Below are 24,177 nucleotides of genomic sequence, written 5' to 3'. Positions count from 1 at the left end.
TTTCTACTTTGACCATCATCAGTTATTTTGCTCCCCAAATAGCAAAACTCCTTTACTACTTTAAGTGCCTCATTCCCTAATCTAATTTCCTCAGCATCACCCAACTTAATTCGACTACATTCCATTATCTGTGTTTTGCTTTTGTTGATGTTCATCTTATACCCTCCTTTCAAGACACTGTCCATCCCGTTCAATTGCTCTTCCAAGTCCTTTGCTGTCACTGACAGAATTACAATGTCATCGGCGAACGTCAAAGTTTTTATTTCTTCTCCATGGATTTTAATACCTACTGCGAATTTTTCTTTTGTTTCCTTTACTGCTTGCTCAATATACAGATTGAATAACATCGGGGAGAGGCTACAACCCTGTCTTACTCCCTTCCCAACCACTGCTTCCCTTTCATGTCCCTCGACTCTTATAACTGCCATCTGGTTTTTGTACAAATTGTAAATAGCCTTTCGCTCCCTGTATTTTACCCCTGCCACCTTTAGAATTTGAAAGAGAGTATTCCAGTCAACATTGTCAAAAGCTTTCTCTAAGTCTACAAATGCTAGAAACGTACGTTTGCCTTTCCTTAACCTTTCTTCTAAGGTAAGTCGTAAGGTCAGTATTGCCTCACGTGTTCCAGAATTTCTACGGAATCCAAACTGATCTTCCCCGAGGTCGGCTTCTACTAGTTTTTCCATTCGTCTGTAAAGAATTCGTGTTAGTATTTTGCAGCTGTGGCTTATTAAACTGATAGTTCGGTAATTTTCACATCTGTCAACACCTGCTTTCTTTGGGATTGGAATTATTAAATTCTTCTTGAAGTCTGAGGGTATTTTGCCTGTTTCATACATCTTGCTCACCAGATGGTAGAGTTTAGTCAGGACTGGCTCTCCCAAGGCCATAAGTAGTTCCAATGGAATGTTGTCTACTCTGGGGGCCTTGTTTCGACTCGGGTCTTTCAGTGCTCTGTCAAACTCTTCACACAGTACCATATCTCCCATTTCATCTTCATCTACATCCTCTTCCATTTCCATAATATTGTCCTCAAGTACATCACCCTTGTATAGACCCTTTATATACTCCTTCCATCTTTCTGCTTTTCCTTCTTTGCTTAGAACTGGGTTTCCATCTGAGCTCTTGATATTCATACAAGTGGTTCTCTTATCTCCAAAGGTCTCTAATTTTCCTGTAGGCAGTATCTATCTCACCCCTAGTGAGATAAGCCTCTACATCCTTACATTTGTGCTCTAGCCATCCCTGCTTAGCCATTTTGCACTTCCTGTCGATCACATTTTTGAGACATTTGTATTCCTTTTTGCCTGCTTCATTTTTATATTTTCTCCTTTCATCAATTAAATTCAATATTTCTTCTGTTACCCAAGGATTTCTACTAGCCCTCATCTTTTTACCTACTTGATCCTCTGCTGCCTTCACTACTTCATCCCTTAAAGCTACCCATTCTTCTTCTACTGTATTTCTTTCCCCCATTCCTGTCAATTGTTTCCTTATGCTCTCCCTGAAACTCTGTACAACCTCTAGTTCTTTCAGTTTATCCAGGTCCCATCTCCTTAAATTCCCACATTTTTGCAGTTTCTTCAGTTTTAATCTACAGGTCATAACCAATAGATTGTGGTCAGAGTCCACATCTGCCCCTGGAATTGTCTTACAATTTAAAACCTGGTTCCTAAATCTCTGTCTTACCATTATATAATCTATCTGATATCTTCCAGTATCTCCAGGGTTCTTCCATGTATACAACCTTCTTTCATGATTCTTGAAGCAAGTGTTAGCTATGATTAAGTTATGCTCTGTGCAAAATTCTACCAGGCAGCTTCCTCTTTCATTTCTTAGCCCCAATCCATATTCACCTACTACATTTTCTTCTCTTCCTTTTCCTACTGTCGAATTCCAGTCACCCATGACTATTATATTTTCATCTCCCTTCACTATCTGAATAATTTCTTTTATTTCATCATACATTTCTTCAATTTCTTCGTCATCTGCGGAGCTAGTTGGCATATAAACTTGTACTACTGTAGTAGGTGTGTAGACATGAAGTCTATCTTGGCCACAATAAGGCGTTCACTATGCTGTTTGTAGTAGCTTACCCGCATTCCTATTTTCCTATTCATTATTAAACCTACTCCTGCATTACCCCTATTTGATTTTGTGTTTATAATCCTGTATTCACCTGACCAAAAGTCTTGTTCCTCCTGCCACCGAACTTCACTAATTCCCACTATATCTAACTTTAACCTATCCATTTCCCTTTTTAAATTTTCTAACCTATCTGCCCGATTTAGGGATCTGACATTCCACGCTCCGATCCGTAGGACGCCAGTTTTCTTTCTCCTGATAACGACATCCTCTTGAGTAGTCCCCGCCCGGAGATCCGAATGGGGGACTATTTTACCTCCAGAATATTTTACCCAAGAGGACGCCATCATCATTTAATCATACAGTAAAGCTGCATGCCCTCGGGAAAAATTACGGCCGTAGTTTCCCCCTTGCTTTCAGCTGTTCGCAGCACCAGCACAGCAAGGCCGTTTTGGTTATTGTTACAAGGCCAGATCAGTCAATCATCCAGACTGTTGCCCTTGCAACTACTGAAAAGCCTGCTGCCTCTCTTCAGGAACCACACGTTTGTCTGGCCTCTGAAGAGATACCCCTCCGTTGTGGTTGTACCTACGGTACGGCTATCTGTATTGCTGAGGCACGCAAGCCTCCCCACCAATGGCAAGGTCCATGGTTCATGGGGGGGGAACCTCAGATGAGCTGCCCTCAAAGAGTGGGACTGGCTTGAGCAGTAAAAATGATTATCTTGTGGACAGGACGTCTAGGAGGATCCAAGCATATTATGGACGACAAGATGGACCAGCCTGGTACTGAATGTTCCCGTCAATATTTTAATATCTCTTTGTGGTAACATTACTTCTTACCACCACCACCCACCTTCTCACAACCACACACACAATCTTATTGTTTCATTCCCTGCTCCCCTTGAAACTAAGTTCACACTCATTCACTAATATTCAAGTAGCATTAACACATTCTTTGAGTTTTTTACAATGCTCCATCTGAATTTTCTATTACTGCAATCATTTGCTGTGTAACTTTAAATTAATGCAGCTATACATGAATTTCCTTTATAAAGAAATTTTATCATCCATCCATCGTGCAACAAATAGTGTTTGTTTTAATTAACATCAAAATAAGCTCTATTATCATTCACAATATTTGCACACAGAAATCATAAACAAGTTTGTCATGTGCTAATAGAACTACTTTAGACAGATGCCACAGTTACATTATTTACTAGGAAGCAGTTCCAGTAAAGCAGTGGAATATAGGAATGGCTTAATGTGCTATATACACACATGAAAAATTATAGACTCAACACTGAGAAACTTTAAACACATACAAGAAACATTAATTTTTAGTAATGTTTTTTTAATTATATCCTCTCTCATATATAACAATAACAACAACAACAACAAAAAAACAATAATAATAAGAAGGTATACTCACAGCAATGAAACTTTCCAATGTCTTTCCATAAATTGCTTCAAATTTTCTTTTGATGTCACCCAAGTCTATCTCCGAGCGTGCAACCACAATTCGTATCAGAGTTTTATCATTTGTGCCCAAACCAGCCATGCTTTTATAAAGGCGCTCAGCAAAGAATGCAGTCTTGTCTACGATGCACTTCACTGTGAATATATTTCAATGGTAATAAAATATACATCATCAGGTAATGACATACATATTCACATCTGTGTTGAAACATACAACTATGCTGTAATTATGAAATAATTAAAAAGGAAAGTAACTGGCAAGAGCTTTCTGATTCTGATGGAGATGCCTCCTGTAGGGATCATAGTGAAATAAAGAAGGAAAAGTGTATAAATATTAAAAAGTTGGTGGCGGCGGGGGCGGAGAGGGGGGGCTGGGGGGTTCAGAAAGGATAGATTAAATAAAGTAGGTGGTGGTGTGTTTGTGTCTGTTGGTAGTAGTTTATCATGTAGTGAAGTTGAAATAGATAGTTCCTGCAAATTACTATGGGTAGAGCTGTACCAAAATAATAATTGGCTCCTTCTAGCGAACCCCTAACTCAGATGATATAATAGCTGAATGCTTCAATGAAAACTTTAATCTCACCACAAGTAAGTACCGCACTCATACAGTTGTAATTGGTGGAGACTTCAATGTACCGCCAATTTGTTGGCGAAAATAGATGTTCAGAACCGGTGGTAGACAGAAAACATCTTCCGAAATTGTACTAAATGCTTTCTCTGTGAAAAACTTTGAACAATTAGATCATGAGCCCACATGAATTGTAAATGGTTGTGAAAACACACTTGACCTCTTAGCCACAAATAATCCTCATCTAATAGAGAGCATCATGATGGATACAGGGATTAGTGAACCCAAGGTCATTTTAGTGAGGCTCACAATAGTGTCAACCAAAACCACTAAAAATAAACGCAAAATATATCTATTTAAAACAGTCTCCATTGCTTCCAAGCTAATTATGTAAGTGTAGACCAGATATGGCTCAAATTCAAAGATACAGGATCGGCAGCAATAGATAGATTCATACCGCATAAGTTAATAAGAGATGGGACTGATCCACCATGGTACACAAAACATGTCAGAACACTGTTGCAGAAGCAACGAAAAAAACATGCCAAATCCAGAAGAACACAAAATCCCTAAGACTGGCCAAGTTTAACAGAAGCTCTAAATTTAGTGTGGACGTCAATGCAAGATGCTTTTAATAGTTTCCACAAAGAAATATTGTCTCAAAATATGGTATAAAACCCAAAGAGATTCTGGTCATATGTGAAGTACACCAGTGGTAAAAAAAACAGTCAATACTATCACTGCGTGATAGCGATGGAAATTTTACCAATGATGGTGCCACTAAAGCGGAGTTACTAAATGCAGTTTTCCGTAACTCCTTCACGAAGTAAATATTCCAGAATTCGAAACCAGAACAGCTGTTAGCATGAGTGACAAAAGTTGATGTCTTAGGCGTTGCGAAACAACTCAAATCACTTAAGAAAGGCAAGTCTTCTGGTCCAGATGGTATACCAATCAGTTTCCTCTCAGAGTAAGCAGACACAATAGCGCCTTTCTTAGCAACCATATACAACCGCTCACTTGACGAAAGGTCTGTTCCTAAAGACTGGAAAGTGGCACACGTCACACCAATATTCAAGAAAGGAAATAGGAGTAACCCATTGAATTACAGACCCATATCACTGACCTCAATTTGAAGTAGGATTTTGGAGCATATACTGTATTCAAATCTTATGAATCACCTTGAAGAAAGCGACTTATTGATACATAACCAACATGGATTCAGAAAATACTGTTTTTGTGCAACACAGCTAGCTCTTTATTCCCATGAAGTAATGAGCGCTGTCAACAAAGGATCTCAGATCAATTCCATATTCCCAGATTTCCAGAAGGCCTTTGATACCATTCCTCACAAGCGACTATTAATCATATTGCGTGCCTATGGAGTATCATCTCAGTTGTGTGACTGGATCCGTCATTTCCTCTCAGAGGAGTCACAGTTCGTAGTGATGAACGGCAAATCATGGAGTAGAACAGAAGTGATATCTGGTGTTCCACAAGGTAGTGTCATAGGCCCTCTGCTGTTCCTGATTTATATAAATGATCTAGGTGATAATCTGAGCAGCCCCATTACATTGTTTTCAGATGACACTGTAATTTACTTACTAGTAAAATCATCAGACGATCAATTCCAATTACAAAATGATCTCGAGAGAATTTCTGTATGGTGTGAGAAGTGGCAATTAGCACTAAACAAAGGGAAGTGTGATGTCGTCCACATGGGTACTAAAAGAAATCCGATAAATTTTGGGTCCATAAATCGCACAAATCTAAGAGCTGTCAATTTGACTAAATACCTAGGAATTACAATTACGAGCAACTTAAATTGGAAAGACCACATAGATAATATTGTGGGGAAGGCGAAACAAAGACTACACTTTGTTGGCAGAACCCTTAGAAGATGCGACAAACCCACTAAAGAGAGAGCCTACATTACACTTGCCGTCCTCTGCTGGAATATTGCTGCACAGTGTGGGATCCTTACCAGGTAGGATTGATGGAGGACACCAAGAAAGTGCAAAGAAGGGCAGCTCATTTCGTGTTATCATGGAATAGGGGTGAGAGCGTCACCAATATGATACGCGAGTTGGGGTGGCAGTCACTGAAACAAATGTGGTTTCCTTTGCGACGAGATCTATTTATGAAATTTCAATCACCAACTTTCTCCTCTGAATGCGAAAATATTTTGTTGACGCCCACCTACATAGGGAGAAATGATCATCATAATAAATTAAGAGAAATCAGAGCTTGAACGGAAAGATTTAGGTGTTCCTTTTTCCCACGCATCATTCGAGAGTGGAATGGTAGCAAAGTAGTACGAAAATGGTTTAATGAACCCTCTGCCACACACTTGCAGAGTAACAATGTAGATGTAGAGCATGCAGCTGCTCACCCGAAATTTAACCGAGCTGTCATCGCATTGCGAAAACATGAAGGTGCCAAATTAAATGCTTGTTATCTCCCTTTCCACTTCTGAGAAGTGGAGTCTACCACAATGGCAGCTGCCATTAGCCAACATCAATTTATGTTTTTAGATGGTATTATGTCCATATCAAACATTGCTAGCTTGTTTTGTCCCAATACAGCTAGATTAATAATTTTAGAAAAACAGTTCAGGAACTACCTTATGTAGTGATGGTACACCTTTTCCCGGGGTAGATTACAGAAGTAACACCACAAGGGTCTTATGAAGAGTCCTCTCTGCTTCACTTGTGATGTGCAAAAATACTTGTCATTTTATTTGATATAAGGTGCAAAAACTGGTTGTTGCTAACAAATTAAGCAAAGTTACTGACCCACATAAAAGTTAATAATAGAGGTCTCAGCAGCAACTGGAGCAGTTTTACATTAATTCTACACAGAGGTATGGAATCTGCACATGGAGGAACTACTGATTAACAAATTCTATCTATTTATATTGACGATTTCCTACAGCATAATATTTTGAGGTTAGTCCCCTTTTATGCCAAAAGTAACCACTACTGAATAAGTTAAGAATATGGTAAATACTTAGCATTTGTTTCTAATTTTACTACCGTGATGTGTTATGGTCTACCAGTGCTGCTCAAGAACTTCAGTGAATTTGAGGTATTTGTCAAAAGGCCTTTAGCATAGCACCACTTTGTTCTGTGTCGTTTATTGTAATATCATTTACCTATTTCTGCCACTACAACTTTATTATAATGGTAAGATAACATTTAATTGTTAGACAATGATTTTATTTTTAGACTAACTATCTCAGCACACATACTGACAGCAATGATCACTGTTGACTGTACACCAACAACTGTGCTGAAATTTTTGTATTTGTGTAGGCATGGATTTTACCCCCTCTACCCTCTCATGACCTCCCAACATAGACATGATACTACACCCATTATGGTCATTTACACACACACACACACACACACACACACACACACACACACACACACACACAACAGAGAAAATTCATTACATATTCAAACATTTGTGGCTCACAGATTGTAGTAATAATTTCGATTCACAGGGGTGGCATACAAGAGGTTAAGTCATGGATGGCCTAGTGCTACGAAGCACGCCTACAACTGTAATTTGATGTTACGTACTTCAACGAGTAATACACTATCCAGTGTGCTGTATTGCAGCCAACTGGTTTAGGTTATTGACTAATGGTTGAACCCACTCTGGAAGTAACTATTCTGTTTTAATATGGTGTGTGTGAGTGTGTGTGTGTGTGTGTGTGTGTGTGTGTGTGTGTGTGTGTGTGTGTGTGTGTGTGTGTGAGTGAGTGAGTGAGTGAGTGAGAGAGAGAGGGGGGGGGGGGGGGCGGGTTGCATGCTAACAACAAGATTAACAGCCTGAAGACATTACATATTTTAAGACTTTTGGGCCTGAAAAAGGCACAGCCTGTAATTTTTTCATTACTTAATATTCTGTGCAAAGGCCTATAACTTCAAGTATTACCTGCATTCTGGGAGGCAGAGAGCTTATGAGGTGGGCAATAATCTCAGTTTCCCATGCCAGGCTTTTAGGAAGGTATTCCTAAGGTCACCTGAAGTTCTTGACCTGGAATCCATCCGTTTTCCAGCATCATCCATTTCATACTCACCCATACAATTTCAGTGGGATTGAGCTCTTGGGCAGAAGGATGCTACTTAAGGATAGGAATACTTTTATTCCTGCACTACTCCTGAAATGTGGTCTGAAGATCGGTCCTACTGTAAACACCCTCAGGATATGGTTTTTACACTGATGGAATGTTTCACAGGATAAACTGTCAGCTTGATGCTGCTGAATATACTCATGAATAGCGTCACAGTCTCAAGTTCAAAGAAAGAGATCAAATGCCCCACCGCCTCTGACACATGGCCAGTGCAAGATGACTTGGTTGTATTTCAGTTTGAAATTGTCCCTTTTCAGCCTGTGTACCCTTTATCAGACCACATCAAATGCTGAAGAAAATATTGATTAATCAGACAACTGTAAGTTTTTGTCAGTTAAATTGACACTGTTCACAACAAATGCTAGTCAAAAGAGTCAAAATCTGTATCCCTCATGGCAACAGATTGGCTTTGTAGCTGTGCACCCCAAATTCAGGTTTGAATTTTATTCACCTGGCAAAACACAAGAGTGTGTTTTAATGGTACTATTTTTAAAAACAGATTTTGCCATGATGTTAACAACATCTCTGCCTTATCTGCAGCTGAAACATGCAAAAATGCAGTTTCTATATACTTAGAAGATTCTCTAGCTTTCCTGGTACCACTGTATCAACCACCAAGCAGTGCACTTAGGACTGCCATGCCAAGTCCTGACCCCCAAATTTGACAACTTCCCTTCATTCACTAGGCAATGCAACAATAACAAAAAACCTCTTGACAATTACCTGTAGTTCATAAATACAGTACCTAGAGACTCACAGCAGGATTCAAGAGCAGATACATTAATCACTTAAGATTGTTATTTGCTACAATAAAGCAAATAGTATGCTTATACATACACATATATAGCTCACCATACTGAAAGATCAGTGTAAGGCCAGCATATATGGGGATAAAATCTAACGTGTCATATTATCTTACATTAAAACCACTCCAAGTTGTAGAGGTCATCTATCACAAAATTAAGCACTTTCCTCTCTCCGTATAGGCTTCTTTTGCAAGAGTGCACATTTTAAATTTAATACATCGGCATTCACTGCGTTTCATGCCCCTATAATGAGGGAGCCTTTTAGTCAAGCATGTTGAGTAGCAACCAGTCTTCTGCATAATACCAAGGTGTAAAGTTTGAGACCCTCATAAAAATTTATTTTTGTGTTACACTTTCAATCTTTTACGAAGGCAACATTTGAGATCTTTCTAAACCAACAATAAGGTTATGCTATCTGAGAAATATTTGTTTTTAACAACATAATATTATGTCATAATCAATAACTAATATTAAAACTGTACTGAAATAAGCTACTTTTGATTCATGATCCTGCCACACAGATTATGTTCACTTTTTTGAAATACGGTTATGTTATGTGAAGCAACTAATTTGATTACAACTCAATCATCCTGATAAGTGAAAATGGAAAATAAGTGTTTAATTAACAATTTCTGTCTCTGGTAATGGAAAATTACTTCAGTCACAGTTCCTTACAGCATTTCATTCTAAACCCAATAATAATAATAATACACAGCTGATCACTAAGCTGTCAAAAAATTTCAGAATTATTAAGTCCAGTATGTTTATGTGCCAGTAATCAAATCATAAATACCTCATATTAAAAGCACAAAGCTTGCATTCTCTAATATTTTCTGAACTAATTTCCATCTGCTTGCTGAAAGGACAGGTATAATCAAATTGTAATGTAATTTGTTTCAGTAACAGCAGTTCTGCCCAAAAATATTTTCAAATCAGAGATCTTGGCTGGCTATACATCTCTGAACACCTTGTGATTACGTTCTCAGGAACGTCCACCAACATTGGTAATTTCTACTATGATCATAATGAATATTATGCCGAGCAAACTTGACAGAAACTCAGGCACAGTATTTATCATTTTCAAGATGCATGAACGGTGCAACCAAACCTGGACTCTAGCTTATAATCCTTTCACATGAAGTTTTGATTATGCCTTTCCAGTTGTACAGGCCATCGACAAATCTAATTTTTGTCAGTTACCAAGCAGTGTATCTTTCGATAATGACACTGTATTCTCCTTATGGGAAATTTATTTGTTTTATTAGTATGGGTCTAGAATATTGACCAAACCATTTCTGTGTAATATTTCAAAAAAATATTCCCTCTTCACCATTTTCCAATAGACTGAAAAACTGGTGTGTTGCTGTGCTCATTCACAACAGTGCTGCACAGTATTAATTCTGGTCATGATTTCTGCTGACCATTTATATAGTGCTGTTAAGTGTTCACCAGACTGTACATCAAACACGTACTGTTTTTTTTAGTGGATGTGCCACAATTCGATGTGGAAAGGCAAGAAGAAAGGTCCGGTGATTTTCTAGCAGATATGATGCTACACTGAATAAAATGTAACACTTGCAATAATAACAATGTTTTGTTCACAGGTGCAGTAATAGGCTAAGAGAAAAAATTCTTTCAGATTCCTCTTGTTCCTTGACTGTCCATAAATATTGTCAGACAGTAATTCCAGCTGTTTTAATATCCTTCAATATATTTTAGCAACACGCAGAATTCAAATTTGGCGTTTTTTAAATTAAATATTTACATACAATCCTCAGATAGCAATATTGTTAATAGATCGTACCACAGTAAGGTTTACAAAATGGATTATGTTTTAACTAAACACTGTCCCACAACAATTTTTTTTGCTGTAGAAAGCACAGTGTCAATATGCATTCATGGACGTATTATATGGCAGTGGACATGATGCTGCAACAGCTGGACAGGAAGAACCATGATATGCTGATGTGTGCCAATGCAAGCACCCACACAGTGCAGTGACAACTTTATAAAACACATCAACACTGTTGGTGCCAGTCAACAACTGTTGAATTGCACTTTCTGTTAGTTTGAAGTAGGTCTCTTATTGAAACACACCTTTAAATAAACACGGTTCCCAAATACCGTTTAACATCCCATCAACAAAAAGAGAAGCACAAGTTGAGGTACACATGTGGAAGGAAATTTGCCCTGCCCTTTTCAAAAGGACTATCCCAGCTTTCACCTCATTTCAGTTCAGGCAAACACCAGGAAACCTAAATATAGATGGCTGGACAAAGATTTTAATCCCAGTCCTCCCTCAGGACATACCACCACCTGATTTTTGTCCCCCTTCAGGTTACTGAAGACAAGTTTATTCATTGTTCTCTGAGAGACAAGGCATTTAAATATGTTGTATTCCAATAAATAGGAAGAAAGAAAACTTTAATGTGTGAGGTAGAATACACTAAAAAATAAAAATAAAAAAAAATTATCAGCATATCTTGTGAAAATCCACACAAATTCCTATAAAAAAGATGGTAAAAAAATAGACAATTAATTTTGGACTGATCCTAGTAACTTAGTCTCAATACAAATGTCAAAATAACATTTTTCGACTTCGGTAATGATTTACTAATGGCAATTTGAGTTCAATGCAGGTACAGCTCAGCTCAAGTCCAGACAATGGAAATACCCATTTCTCTTTTACTGGCCTTTCACATTAAATCAACACAAGTATATACTTGCACCCTCTGTCACTCTTCAGCAAGATGATGCAATGAATTGTGTCCATGCTTTTTCCTGATAATGTCAACAACAGTTGGTACAGTATTACAGGATGTTTCACATGTGATAACTGAGGGAAGCCCGCAGCTCCCCTACGCCGAGTGTAAACAATGATGCAATCTGAATAAATTAAGTTATCTTTATTTTTAGCAGGTTCCCAAAATTATGTCTCTCCATGGCAAGAGTAGCCTGACACATTCTGAATACATTACCAAACACTTGATGAATTTCGGCTGCCGAAATTTGAGAGATGACTAGCTGAACCCTGTCTTCTAACTCTTCAAGTGTATGGTGATTGTTTACATATACCTTATATTTAATATTTCCCAAAGATAAAAATCACGTGGATTTAGAGCTGGAGAATGAGGAGGCCAGTCAACTATCCTATCATCAAAAACACTTTGTATTATCATCACAAAAGCATTGACAGTGTGTGGTCTCTCATTGCCCCGCATGAAATAACGGTAGGTCTCTTGGTTATGAGTTATCTCACAGAGAAAGATTAGTAGAATAATTTGTCTTGCACTAATTTTGCATTAATTGCACACCATACACCCATTTTCACATCATGCACAGGCTGTCGAAGTAACAAATAAGGATTTTCTGAATTCCAGCATCAACTACTCTGCTAATTTAGGTACCCTGAACAATGCAGCCATGTTTTGTCAGAAAAAAGAGCATTTCAGAATCAACCTCTCCATCATGCACGGACTAACAGCCAGGTGCGACAATGACACCAAGCAACAGAATCCAAGTTAGTCATTGCACTACTATTATTTTGTGTGGTTTCAGTTTGAGTTTGTGCACAGCTCTATCAGAAGATGCTACTGACACACCAATGTGAAGAGATAAATGGCACAAAATTTTCTCACATTTCTTTCCAAGATCTCATGTACATCATCTAATTTATTTTCAAGTAAAACACTGGGTCCTCTAGATCTTTGTTTGTCTAAAATCGATCCAGTCTCTCAAAATTTCTTCACTAATCTGTGTATTGTCAAATCACTGTTTTTACATGTTTCGACCCAATAAACATTCATCGATCCTACGTGAATACAATAATGAAAACTTGACAAAAACTCAAATGAAAACACCCCTACACTCAGTCACACAGTATGGGAGGTATGCGCACAGTGTTACTGTCTGAGGACCTGGCCAGGCGATATACATGCAGGTGAAGCCCCACACTCGGCACAGGTGTCATAACACCCTGTACTCTATGTATCATCCTTCCTTGTAACGACTCACCTGTATCTTTAACAAGGAAGTCTAATACAAGTTTCACAATTTTGTCACTTTCAGAACACCACCCACTCCTTTGGTTATCTTCCAGCAACTGTTTTGCTTCAAGAAAGTTTCTACCATTCTTGTACCATTACCTATGCTATCAACATAATGATATTTTTACAGTATGTCAGATGGTTTCAAACGCTGTTACATGTCTACTATATGAAATTTAATGTTATCATAGCCCATGTTTACATTTCCATAAACTGACAATATTAATTGTGATACGTATTCATTTCCATGAAGTTCAACTTCAGAGGAAACATGGGGATCTCTTTTTCTGGTTCACTTAGAAGTAGGAACTCTACTTGCCAAGAGCTAGCACACTAGTACACAATGAAAATAATTCCGGCAACTTTCTGGATACATCGTGTAATGATAGAAATTCAGCTTCTTGCTGTCTGCTGGAGTAAGTTGTTTCATCTAACATAATTTATTTAGAGTCTTTTTCCTTCCTTCACTAAAAGCTGAAAGTGACAAACCTGCTTTACTGTTCTGGACAGTGATTGTTCTACACTATTTAACCATATAGCTTATGATGAGCAAAAATTAAGACTTTTTCAACATAAGTAAAATATTAACAACAGAACAAAAATACTATACCACAAACATACCTATTGCCATCAAGCCCTTCTTTATGCTTCCTGAAAATTCACTCTTAATGGCTTCCTCCAGGGTGTGACCCGTCAGTTTCTCATATTCCACAAACACTTGCCTCAAATGATTTTCACTACGAGAAACCAAAATTGCATTGAAAACTGACTCTTCTGTTCCCCACTGCTTCTCACCTGTAAAAGTTTGAAAATATCAATAATAAACACACACAAATGGGCGAAGTCCTATTATGAAGCTGATATGAAGGGTGTTTCACATTACCACTTACAGGCTTCTACATGTTCTAGAGGGGATCTAGTAGATAAAGGTTCAATAAGGAGCCTACATCTGACAATTTACCATTCAAATGTAAAATAAATTTGAAGATATAGTCACTTTCAAGTCTCCCACTTCCTAGAATACACACAAAGGAGAATACGAACTCCAATTTGTACGCTCTACAGGATCCCACAGCACATGCAATGCTTTAAGTACTTGTCAGTATGTTCTCTTCTATGTAACAAAAGATGTCCTCTTCAATATCTAGTGTGTGGTGTATTTGTAGAGCACCATAGTCAACCCTCTTAGTTGCAAACATCTCAGTTTTTGTCGTCCACTGTTGTAGTTGGATGGCAGTGGTATGTGATGCCATAAATGAAACTGGGACTGAAGATGGCACCCTCTTCTCAGTTTATTCATGTACTGGGTCTTCAGACATCTGAAAGTGATCTGATCCTCAAACTTACTTCATATCCAAACAGTGGTACATTTCCAGAAATGGGTTCCTTATCGAAACTTTATCTACTTAGTCCCCTCTACAACCCCCACAAGCATGAAATAGGAATTGTGGAATGTCCTGTATATGCTATTGCAGGCTACAGTACTCCATACTCCACTAAAAAAAAAATCACATGCAAGCTGTAACTCCTGGTTAATGAGAAAGCTCCAAGATATTTAAATGAAAGAACTGTTGCATTTTCATCAGAAACTGAGGAAATAAGAATGAAGCACAAATATTGAGGAGCTGGAAGAGAGAAAAGCCCATGATTGAGATCACTTTTGTGCCAGATGTGTTTTCCATGAACTATATTTGGAAAAATAATTATGGAAATAACATAAGTGTGCTAAATAAGGTGAGCATGAAAATGTATCCACGTATACAAATAGAGTACAAAATTTAAGCTTTTATGGCCAAATTTCAGTGCTTGCTTGAAAGTCTCAATAAAGAAAAACAAAAGGAAAAACGTGTTTATAAATTTTGTAGATTTAGGAATCTCTGACCACTCCACATTATTCACCAAATCACGAAAAATTAACACGGAAATTTCTTGTAACAATAGCCATACAGATTAATACGAATATAAACATTTTGCCATGTATTGTTTCGTGTTTGTTACTATCTCATTTAAATCCTGTCTGCCTAATAAACTACGAAACTAGAGTGAGACAACAGCAAACGCGGAAGAATATACATATCATGTCATGTTTATATTCGTATTACTCTTATGCCTGATAGTGATACAGTCAGAAATGAAGCACGGCAACTGACTAGGTTTTTAAATCTAAGATGACTAATTTCTGTGCAGAATGTAATGAACTAAAGAGGCGCCTGCAAAGATTTTCAAACGGAGAAAAATTTTCGCTAAAATTTCGTTCAGAACATCATCTATCATACGCAGTCTATTATTTGGTTCTTGTTGATCATTATCAAAGAAAGAAGTAGTGTAAGTAACAACAAATGTTTCGGTAATGAGACGACTCCTCTCTATATTTTATTTGTAAGTGGCGGTAGCGCGCACAAAAGCAAGCCACGCCACGAGCGGCAACAGGCCGTAAACACGCTCTATCAGAATGCGACAAACAATGCATGACACAGTACAGTAATGCATTTTCAGCTTAGAGTGACGTAAACACCTATAACAAAGAGAACGGCACTTATCAGATCAAAGAAAAATAAGCAATCAATTCAAACCAGACGAAGCACGTGAAAAAGGAAGGATATCCGTATAAATACGGACGGAGCGCGTGACGCGTAGCAATTGCTACCTGGTAAACCGTAACTGCTAAGCTTACGACTCGAACCGAACTACTGCAGCTGTATCGTCATTCATTCAACCTAAATTGTGTCGAATATTACAACTAGGCGAACTTTGTTTCGATTTGGAGGTGCGACCTAAAACTTTTCTCTCCCCTTGAATTTCGAGTCTCAAATTTCAGGTGCGTCTTAGATTCGGGAAAAATTTTTTTCCTTGATTTCGAGTCTCATTTTTCAGCTGCGGCTTAGATTCGAGTGCGGCTTAGATTCGAGTAAATACGGTAACTGGATAACTCAGGGTATAAAAATTTTAGCACCAGGAAGAGGCAATTCCACAATGAACTTAAATACAATAAAAATTGGCATTTTACTGAAGATTTTAGACATTATAAAGCTACAATGAGACAAGTTGTGAAGGCAGCCAAACAATATCTCCATTTTGCAACATACAAATAAGTCAGACATGGCATGGTCAATTGTCAAATCAGAGTTAGGCATTGGAGTTAGTAGTAATGAAATATCTAGGATTACAGTATATGGCAGCCTTATTGTAAACTCATCTCAAATATCAGAGTGTTTAAATGAATTCTTCACAACTGTGGCAAAGTCAGATGCTGTCTTAGCAGAGTCTTAGAGTAAATTAAGACTATTTAGACAATACCAAGAAGCTGAGTATCTCTCAGATTTTAAGTCTCAGTAGAGGATATGGAACAGGTTACATTACCATTAAAAAATAAAAACTCTGCTGGGTGGGATGGGGTACCCACTGAAGTCATTAAAGCCACGTATCACATAATAGCACTTCTATTAACTAAAATAATCAACCTTTTGAATAGGGATGCTTTTCTGATATGTTGAAGTATGCTGAAGTCAGACGTATGTTCACGAAAGGGATGAGGAAAGACATGGGAAACTATCATCCTATTTCTATATTTCCAAGTCTGTTGAAAATTTTGGAAGAAGTAGCCACAAACCAGACCCAAAAGTTTATTATAAAAATGATAATATTATAACTAACCAATTTGGATTTCAACAAGGGAAAAACACTCTGGATGCAGCAAGTAACTTTCCTGGAAAGATATGGGAAGGATGAGATCAGAGGAGTAAATTTGTAGGTATCTTCTGTGATCTTACAGAAGCCTCTGGCTCCAAAACCATACCTTGATTACATGCAAATTAGATAAACATGTGAGCAATGATGACTGATTCACTGACTGAGTGACTGATTGATTGATTGATTGATTGATTGATTGATTGAGGGGGGGGGGGTATGGGACTAAATGGTGAGGTCATCAGTTCCACAATTCAAAAGTTACGTGCATATTGAGCCACCCCCGAAATGCGGTCGTGGAGCCAGACTGAAGGTATCCCATACATTGATGAATGTCCCTTCTTTTGGCCCTTTGTACTAACAAGGGAACCTCCCCATCGCACCGCCCTCAGATTTAGTTATAAGTTGGCACAGTGGATAGGCCTTGATAAACTGAACACAGATCAATTGAGAAAACAGGAAGAAGTTGTGTGGAACTGTGAAAAAATAAGCAAAATATACAAACTGAGTAGTCCACGGGTCGCATAGGCAACATCACGGACAAAGTGAGCTCAGGAGCATCGTGGTCCCATGGTATCGTGAGCAGCTGCTGAACAAGAGGTCCTTGGTTCAAGTCTTCCAACGAGTGAAAATTTTAATTTCTTTATTTTTGCATAGTTATTATCTGTCCGTTCGTTCATTGATGTCTTTGTTCACTGTAATAAGTTTAGTGTTTGTGTTTTGCGACCGCATCGCAAAACCATGCGATTAGTAGACGAAAGGACGTGCCTCTCCAATGGTAACCGAAAACATTTGATCGCAAGGTCATAGGTCAATCGATTCCTCCACAGGAAAACACATCTGATATATTCTATATGACACTGGTGACGGCATGTGCGTCACATGACAGGAATATGTTGTCGACCCAACTAACTTGTACACTTGGCGAAGGGGTAAAAAGATTCTTCTACCTTGCCCGATTTAGGTTTTCTTGTGGATGTGATAATCACTCCAAAAAAAGTGATGAAAACTTAAGAGTTTGTCACATAAACTGAAAATAAAAAATTAAACTTTTCACTCGATGGAAGATTTGAACCCATGACCTTTCGTTCCGCAGCTGCTCACGTTACCACGAGACCACGGCGCTCCTGCGTTCCGAATGTCCTTGACGTTGCCTATCTTCCCATGAAGTACTCAGTTTGTATATTTTGCTTATTTTTTCATAGTTCCACACAACTTCTTCTTGTTTTCTCAATTGATCTGTGTTCAGTTTATCAAGGCCTATCCTCTGTGCCAACTTATAACTAAATCTGAGGGGGGTGCAATGGGGAGGTTCCCTTGTAAGTATACTAAAATTGGGTGGATTCTGTCAGGGGGGTCAAACTATGAAGTGAGGAAGCTAAAAACATTCACAGTAGAAGGCGTTAAAGGGTATGACAAATCTTAAAACAAGAAAAGCAGAGAGAGAAAAAAGCAGTCTTTGCATGGGGGAGAGGTCATGAGTCCCAGACCAAGAGAGGACCCAACCACAACAACTCTGCCTCTGCTCCAGAAGGAAAGCTAAACCTTATAACTGAAGAAGTAGAAAAAAAAAAAAAAACTGTCACAAAGGAAACTGAGGACCACTTCACCCAACCGCGAATCACCTGCTAACATTAAAGACAAAGAATCTGGAAGGCTATACTTAGTACAAAGGGCCAAAAGAAGGGACAGTCCATCAATGTACGGGATACCTTCAGTCTGGCTCCACGACCGCATTTCGGGGGTGGCTCAATACACAAGAGGAAAAAATGGGAGAGCCTAGTATGACCAATGCACAGATGGCATAAGACAGTGAACTCCTTCCGAGAGGAGTAGAAGGAAGAGCACCAAACTGCAGTAGTCTCCTTGATTGTGCGGAGTTTATTACTGAAAGCAGTAGTACCACAAATGTGATTCCACTTTTGGGCAAAACAGATTTTGTGTGTATCTGCACCTGGAATCATGAAAGTGAATGGGGCAAGTATCTGCCCCTCTAGCCAAACGGTCAGCCAGTTCATTCCCTGCGATGAACACATGACATGGGACCCAGAGAAAGACAACTGAGCAGGCTGCACAGCCAAGGTCAAACAGAAGGTCATCGATAGTAGAGACCAAAGGGTGACAAGAGTAGCATTGGTCTATAGACTGTAAGCTACTCATTGAGTCTGTACATATTAAAACACTGATGCATTCTAATCGGCAATCCCACCCGAGGGCAGGTATCAGGAATGAGACATTCCTCATCTGCAAAGAGGATGGTGTAAACAGGACAGTCAGAGAATTGTCAAATGGCAATTGCATGAGAAACTGGGAGATGGCTCCATCATATTTGTTGATGAGGAATCCGCACTTTTGTGACAAGACTGTCAAAGGGACTAGTGCAAAAGCACTGATAACCCAGTTGATCATCATGGGGTGCATATTGCTAAGTATTTTCAGAGTGGAAGGAGCTGCTGAGCCATAAACCTGACAACCATAATCTAGTCTGGACAAAACCAGAGCACGGTGAAAATGGAGAGGAGTATCACCCCAAGATGTGTGGGCCAGGAGGCAGAGAGTATTAAGCTTCTGCATGCATGTAGTATTCAGGCCGTGGATATGAGGTAGCCACATCAGCTTTTTATCAAAAATAAGCCTCAAGAAATCGGATCGTGCTACAACATCTAGGCACCAGTTGCTTAAATAATGTTCTGAATCGGGCTGTACTGTGAATCGACAGCAAAAATTCATAACCTGCATTTTGCAGGGACAAAACTGGAAGACATGGGAAAGGGTCCATGCAGAGGCCCCTCCGATGGCGACTTGGAGCTGACATTCAGCAGATGCTACTGAGAGAGAGCTCTACCAGAAGCAAAAATCGTCGACATACAACACCTGGCTAACCATAGGCCCAACAGAGGTGATAAGCCCATTGATGGTGATGAGGAAGAGTGTGACAAGTAACACACAACCCTGTGGGATACTGTTCTCCCGAATCCGAGGAGTGCTGAGTGAAGTGTCAACTCAAACCCGGAAGAGCCAGTGAGACTTAAAAATCTGTAGGAGGCAAAGGTACAAGAAATAGACACTGGGTGGAGTGGGTCATATTTTTGGTGAGTCTCAGCATAAGATAAGATGATCCAGAGACTTTTACTTTTGGATATTCTTTTCTCTCTTGTAAACAGGACAATCTGGCTAGCAAGGAGAGTGGCAGTCATGACAATTTACACACACAGATGGTGGAACAAAAGAGCTTCCCTCACAGAGTGGGTATCCACAGTTACCTTACAGAGTGTCTGCCATACAGCAAGAAGACGTATGCCCAAAACGCAAGCACCGAAAGCACCTCTTGGGTGGTGGGATGTATGGCTCCAGATCACATCAGTACCACATTACCTTGATCTTCTCTGAGAGAGTATCTCCCTCAAAAGTCAGAATAAAGGTGCCAGTATCAGTGTGGTTGTCTTTATGACCCATCTGCACACGTCTAACAAAATGAACATTGCATCACTCCAGATTAGTCCAGAGTTCCTCATTGGTTTGCAACACGAGGTCCCTATGAAAAATCACTCCTGGGGCCATATTCAGAAACTGGTGAGGGGTAACAGACACTGGGATGTCACCAAGACCACCACAAGCATGAAGAGCTCCAGAGTGGCCGGCAGAAGCAGCTTTGGTCAACAGGGAGCCAAACTGCATCTTACTGAGAGACTACACTTCGCCAAACTTGTCTTTGATATTCTCAAAAAACATCCATCCTAGTACAGACCAGGTAGTGTGGAAAATGTTCCATCCCAAGACGGCGAGCCTGGCCCTCCTCCCAGGATGTAGCCAGGGAAGGGAAGGCAGGAGGGTCATAGGAAGCAGCATTCAATGATCCTTTACCATTCAGAGAGACAGCTGTTTGAGAACGCCCAGATTTTTGCAGCTTGATACGCTTCATGCGCCAAGCATCCACTCTGATATCATCCACTCTGATTAGGAGCTATCCCTGTGGGCACCACCCAGCCACAGGAAGGGCCATCTGGCAAGGCAGCCATTGCCAGGAGTTCTGATGTTCCAGGATGAGAAGCAACCACTCCTTGGCATACATGGGGAGACAACAGCTCAGGTATCAATAGTTTGATCCCTGTGTTGTCATGGGGCTCAAGCCAGGTGGGTACATAAAAGCCCCACCACACAGACTGGCTACACGTGCTGGTGACATAGTGGGGTGTAGGTGGGCTATGACAGGGAAGGAAGAGGGAAGAGGAATCCATGCCATAGACACTCGGGAGAGAGGTCTTCCCAAATGGCTCACACTGAAGGCAGAAAACTTAGAAGTGGAGCTCAAACCCCAAGGGGGACCAAACATGCCAAAAAGGATGAAAGAACAGACAAGAGAAACAAAATCACAAGCAATACAAGGAACCAGGTAGATAGCCAGGTTGACATGAATCGGAACACCAAGAGAGGGGAAGAAGAGGGCAGCATGGAAGGAGTGAGGATGCAGAGGAAGGGGCGCAGTGAGGGAAATGCAGTCCGGGAAGGAAGAATGGGCTGCAATAGTTAGGGACCTCTTGTGTGCCACACACGAACTGAAGACAGAACCGTGAGCCCCCAGGGCAGGGGTTGGGTGGAATGATGGTGCAGGAATGATTGGGCTCTATTGTCAGCCCACTGGATATCCTAAAAAACTACTTGCAGTTAAGTGAGTTGAAACTAAACATTATAAAAAGCTATATGGAACATTTCAAAACCAAACATTCGAAACGTGTGGAACTTAAAATACAACACACGAACCACCTAATGGAAGAAGTTGACACACTCAAATTCTTTAGACTAAATGTGGGCAAGAACCTAAGCTGGAATACACATATTGACTTCCTATCAAATAACCTAAGCAGTTTTGCGCTTTCAATGCAAATACAAACAAGTTCTAATGGCAGGAGTACAAAAAAATAGCAATCTTAGTTATTTTCAATTTGTTGTTAGGTCATTAGGTATGGTATATTGCCTTGGGGAAGTACATATAATTTATCTCAACTACAGAAATTGCAGAAGAATGCTGTCGGATACATGTGTATGGCACAACAAAAAGAATATTTTCATCCACTAGTTTGGAAACTGCAAAGTATAGCTGTTCCCTCCATATACATTTACAAAATTATAATCTTCCTATGCAGCAGACAAAAATTTTTTTAAGAAGAATCATTAACTCACACATACAACACAAGGAATAAAGAGTGTCACCAAACATGGTCTCTGTTTGGCTTCCTAAAAGCGAACAAGAGAGTGATAAAAAAAATTGGACATGGGATGGTGGTGAGGATTTAACCCAAGCCAAACACTGAGCAGTCTCTTACACTATTAGTTATGCAAGGAGAACAATGAGCACTAATTTTACCTGGCAGGTTGCTTTAATTTGCATGTGCAACAACCTGATTGGCTAACTTCAATGCTTAATAACTCAGAAAGGACACAATATATCAAATTTTTTCCTTTAAAGTTATTTCTCAGCACAACCTCCCCTACAACATATTTACAAGCTTTTCAGACTGTTTCTGACCACCATGTATAACAAATTCATGAGCAAAAACACATTCAATATGAAGTAAGAATTTTTTAAAACAAGGCTACAGCAAATTCTGTGGAGAAATGCTTCTATTCGGTAGAAGAATTCAGAGGTGGTTTGTGACGAAGCAAGCTGGGATAATTTTAATTCCCCTCTTGTTTTGCCATCTCCCTCTTTAAACTTGTTTTGTTACTTTTAACTATTTACCCCATTGGCATACATGAATATAATCTGCATTTTCATAAAAGAGTAAGGTTGGCCCTCAGTTTTAAAGAATGTAGCACCAGATCTAATTTTCTGCTTAGTTTTATGCATGTAGTTGATTTTCTAATTTATTTCAATTATTCCTAGTTAGTATCTTTTGTTATAGAGTGAAATCAGTAACTGTTTTGTAACTTAAATTCTATTGTTGACATATGAACAAATATAAATTCTGCACTAATTACAAACATTTGGAAGACGAAATGCTAGGATCTATTTGGCTCTATTCAAAAGCATGTTAGCAAAGCCAGCTCTTAATTAATTCCAAAGTAATTGACAGTTTCATCAAAAGTATTGTTTGCATGACTATATTTGTTAATTTCATCATTTAAACAAATAATTCGGCTTACCCCTTGTAGTAGAAGAAACTGTTAAAAAGATGCAATTTTTCTATATTTTTAGTTAATTTAATGAGTTAAGTTTTAATTGTAATTTCTGTAAATTAAACTTTGAAATATTGTAGCAGCATGTTGAGGTTCCCCTGCAAACTATTAACGAGGCTTATGGAAAGTTTAAACAATAGTGCACTGGTCATATTTATATAACTGAGTATTACTGGGGGATTGTGCAAAGTGAAAGTAAAAGTCAAGCGAAACACAGCTGTGCACCTGTAGGCTACATCATTTACTGTAGTCAGCGTCCAAATTACAAACCCCATTTTTCAGCCAGTGTAGCAACGCAGTACATTGACACCGAGAGCAACAAACGAAGAAACAAAGCAGGTGGAACCGCTACAGATGAAATGATAATTTGAGTAAGGGGAAATTTCAAGATAGATTTTTTTAATTGTACGTACATATAACAAAACTATTATCATTAGGATGCTGTTATGAACATCAGCTGTTCTGGTTATGATGAAATTTTACCACAATTTTGATGTGTCTTCTGTACCTGAATCATCCGATTTAGGATATGTATGATATGAGACTAACAAAGCACAATTCACAATGTTGTTTACCAGGGGTAGGATGCCAAACGGGTCAACTTGGAGCAGGAGAGGCACCGCAGGACGTTCCAATTTCCACTATCTATACTTTTACAAATGAATTCATAAAACTTTGTCAGCATGACCAGGAAGGATTCAGGAATCTCACTTTTAGCAGTGGAAGTTCAAAACATAACGAAATAATTTTTTTTACATGTGCAATTTCATCATTTTTTCCACTTACTATTTGCTGCATTTGTTGCTATTGGTACACTTTTCTTCATAAATAAGAGATTCTTTGATGAATTTTGCACAGCATACAAACCATACTTACAGGAGTAAGTAACTCTAGAATTTATTCAGTTTACGAAAAAATGAATGAGGTGTTACATTTTAAACTTCATGTTTACAAAAAACTCAAATTTTATAGTTAATTATCTCAATTTTTACCACAGTTTTTAATAGATTTGGAAAATTCTAGAGTTTCATACACCTGTAAGTATGGTTTGTATGCTATGCAGAATTCATTGAAGAATCTCTCTTACTCATGAAGAAAAGTGTACCTATAGCAGCAGCCAACAGTAAGTGAAAAAAATGATGAAATTTCGCATGTAAGGAAAAATATTTTATTGTGTTTTTTTAAC

The 24,177-nt window shown here is 38.9% G+C and overlaps 1 protein-coding gene across 4 annotated transcripts in view; it reads right to left on the bottom strand.

Annotated features, from left to right (window-relative positions):
• Positions 1 to 24,177, bottom strand: part of LOC124555050 (annexin B9-like) — a 97,939-nt gene that overhangs the window by 27,816 nt on the left and 45,946 nt on the right. For all 4 annotated transcript variants that reach the window (XM_047128823.1, XM_047128821.1, XM_047128822.1 and 1 more), the window contains exons 7-8: positions 13,749 to 13,922; positions 3,517 to 3,698 (exon numbers count right to left, since the gene is read on the bottom strand). In XM_047128823.1, the coding sequence (XP_046984779.1) occupies positions 3,517 to 3,698; positions 13,749 to 13,922 (356 nt within the window). The remainder of the gene's footprint in view (positions 1 to 3,516; positions 3,699 to 13,748; positions 13,923 to 24,177) is intronic.

This window comes from Schistocerca americana, chromosome X (genome assembly GCF_021461395.2).
Source record: "Schistocerca americana isolate TAMUIC-IGC-003095 chromosome X, iqSchAmer2.1, whole genome shotgun sequence".
Taxonomy (NCBI): domain Eukaryota; kingdom Metazoa; phylum Arthropoda; class Insecta; order Orthoptera; family Acrididae; genus Schistocerca; species Schistocerca americana.
The sequence above is the reverse complement of the archived record's forward strand: the minus strand, read 5'-3'. Positions and strand labels throughout refer to the sequence as shown.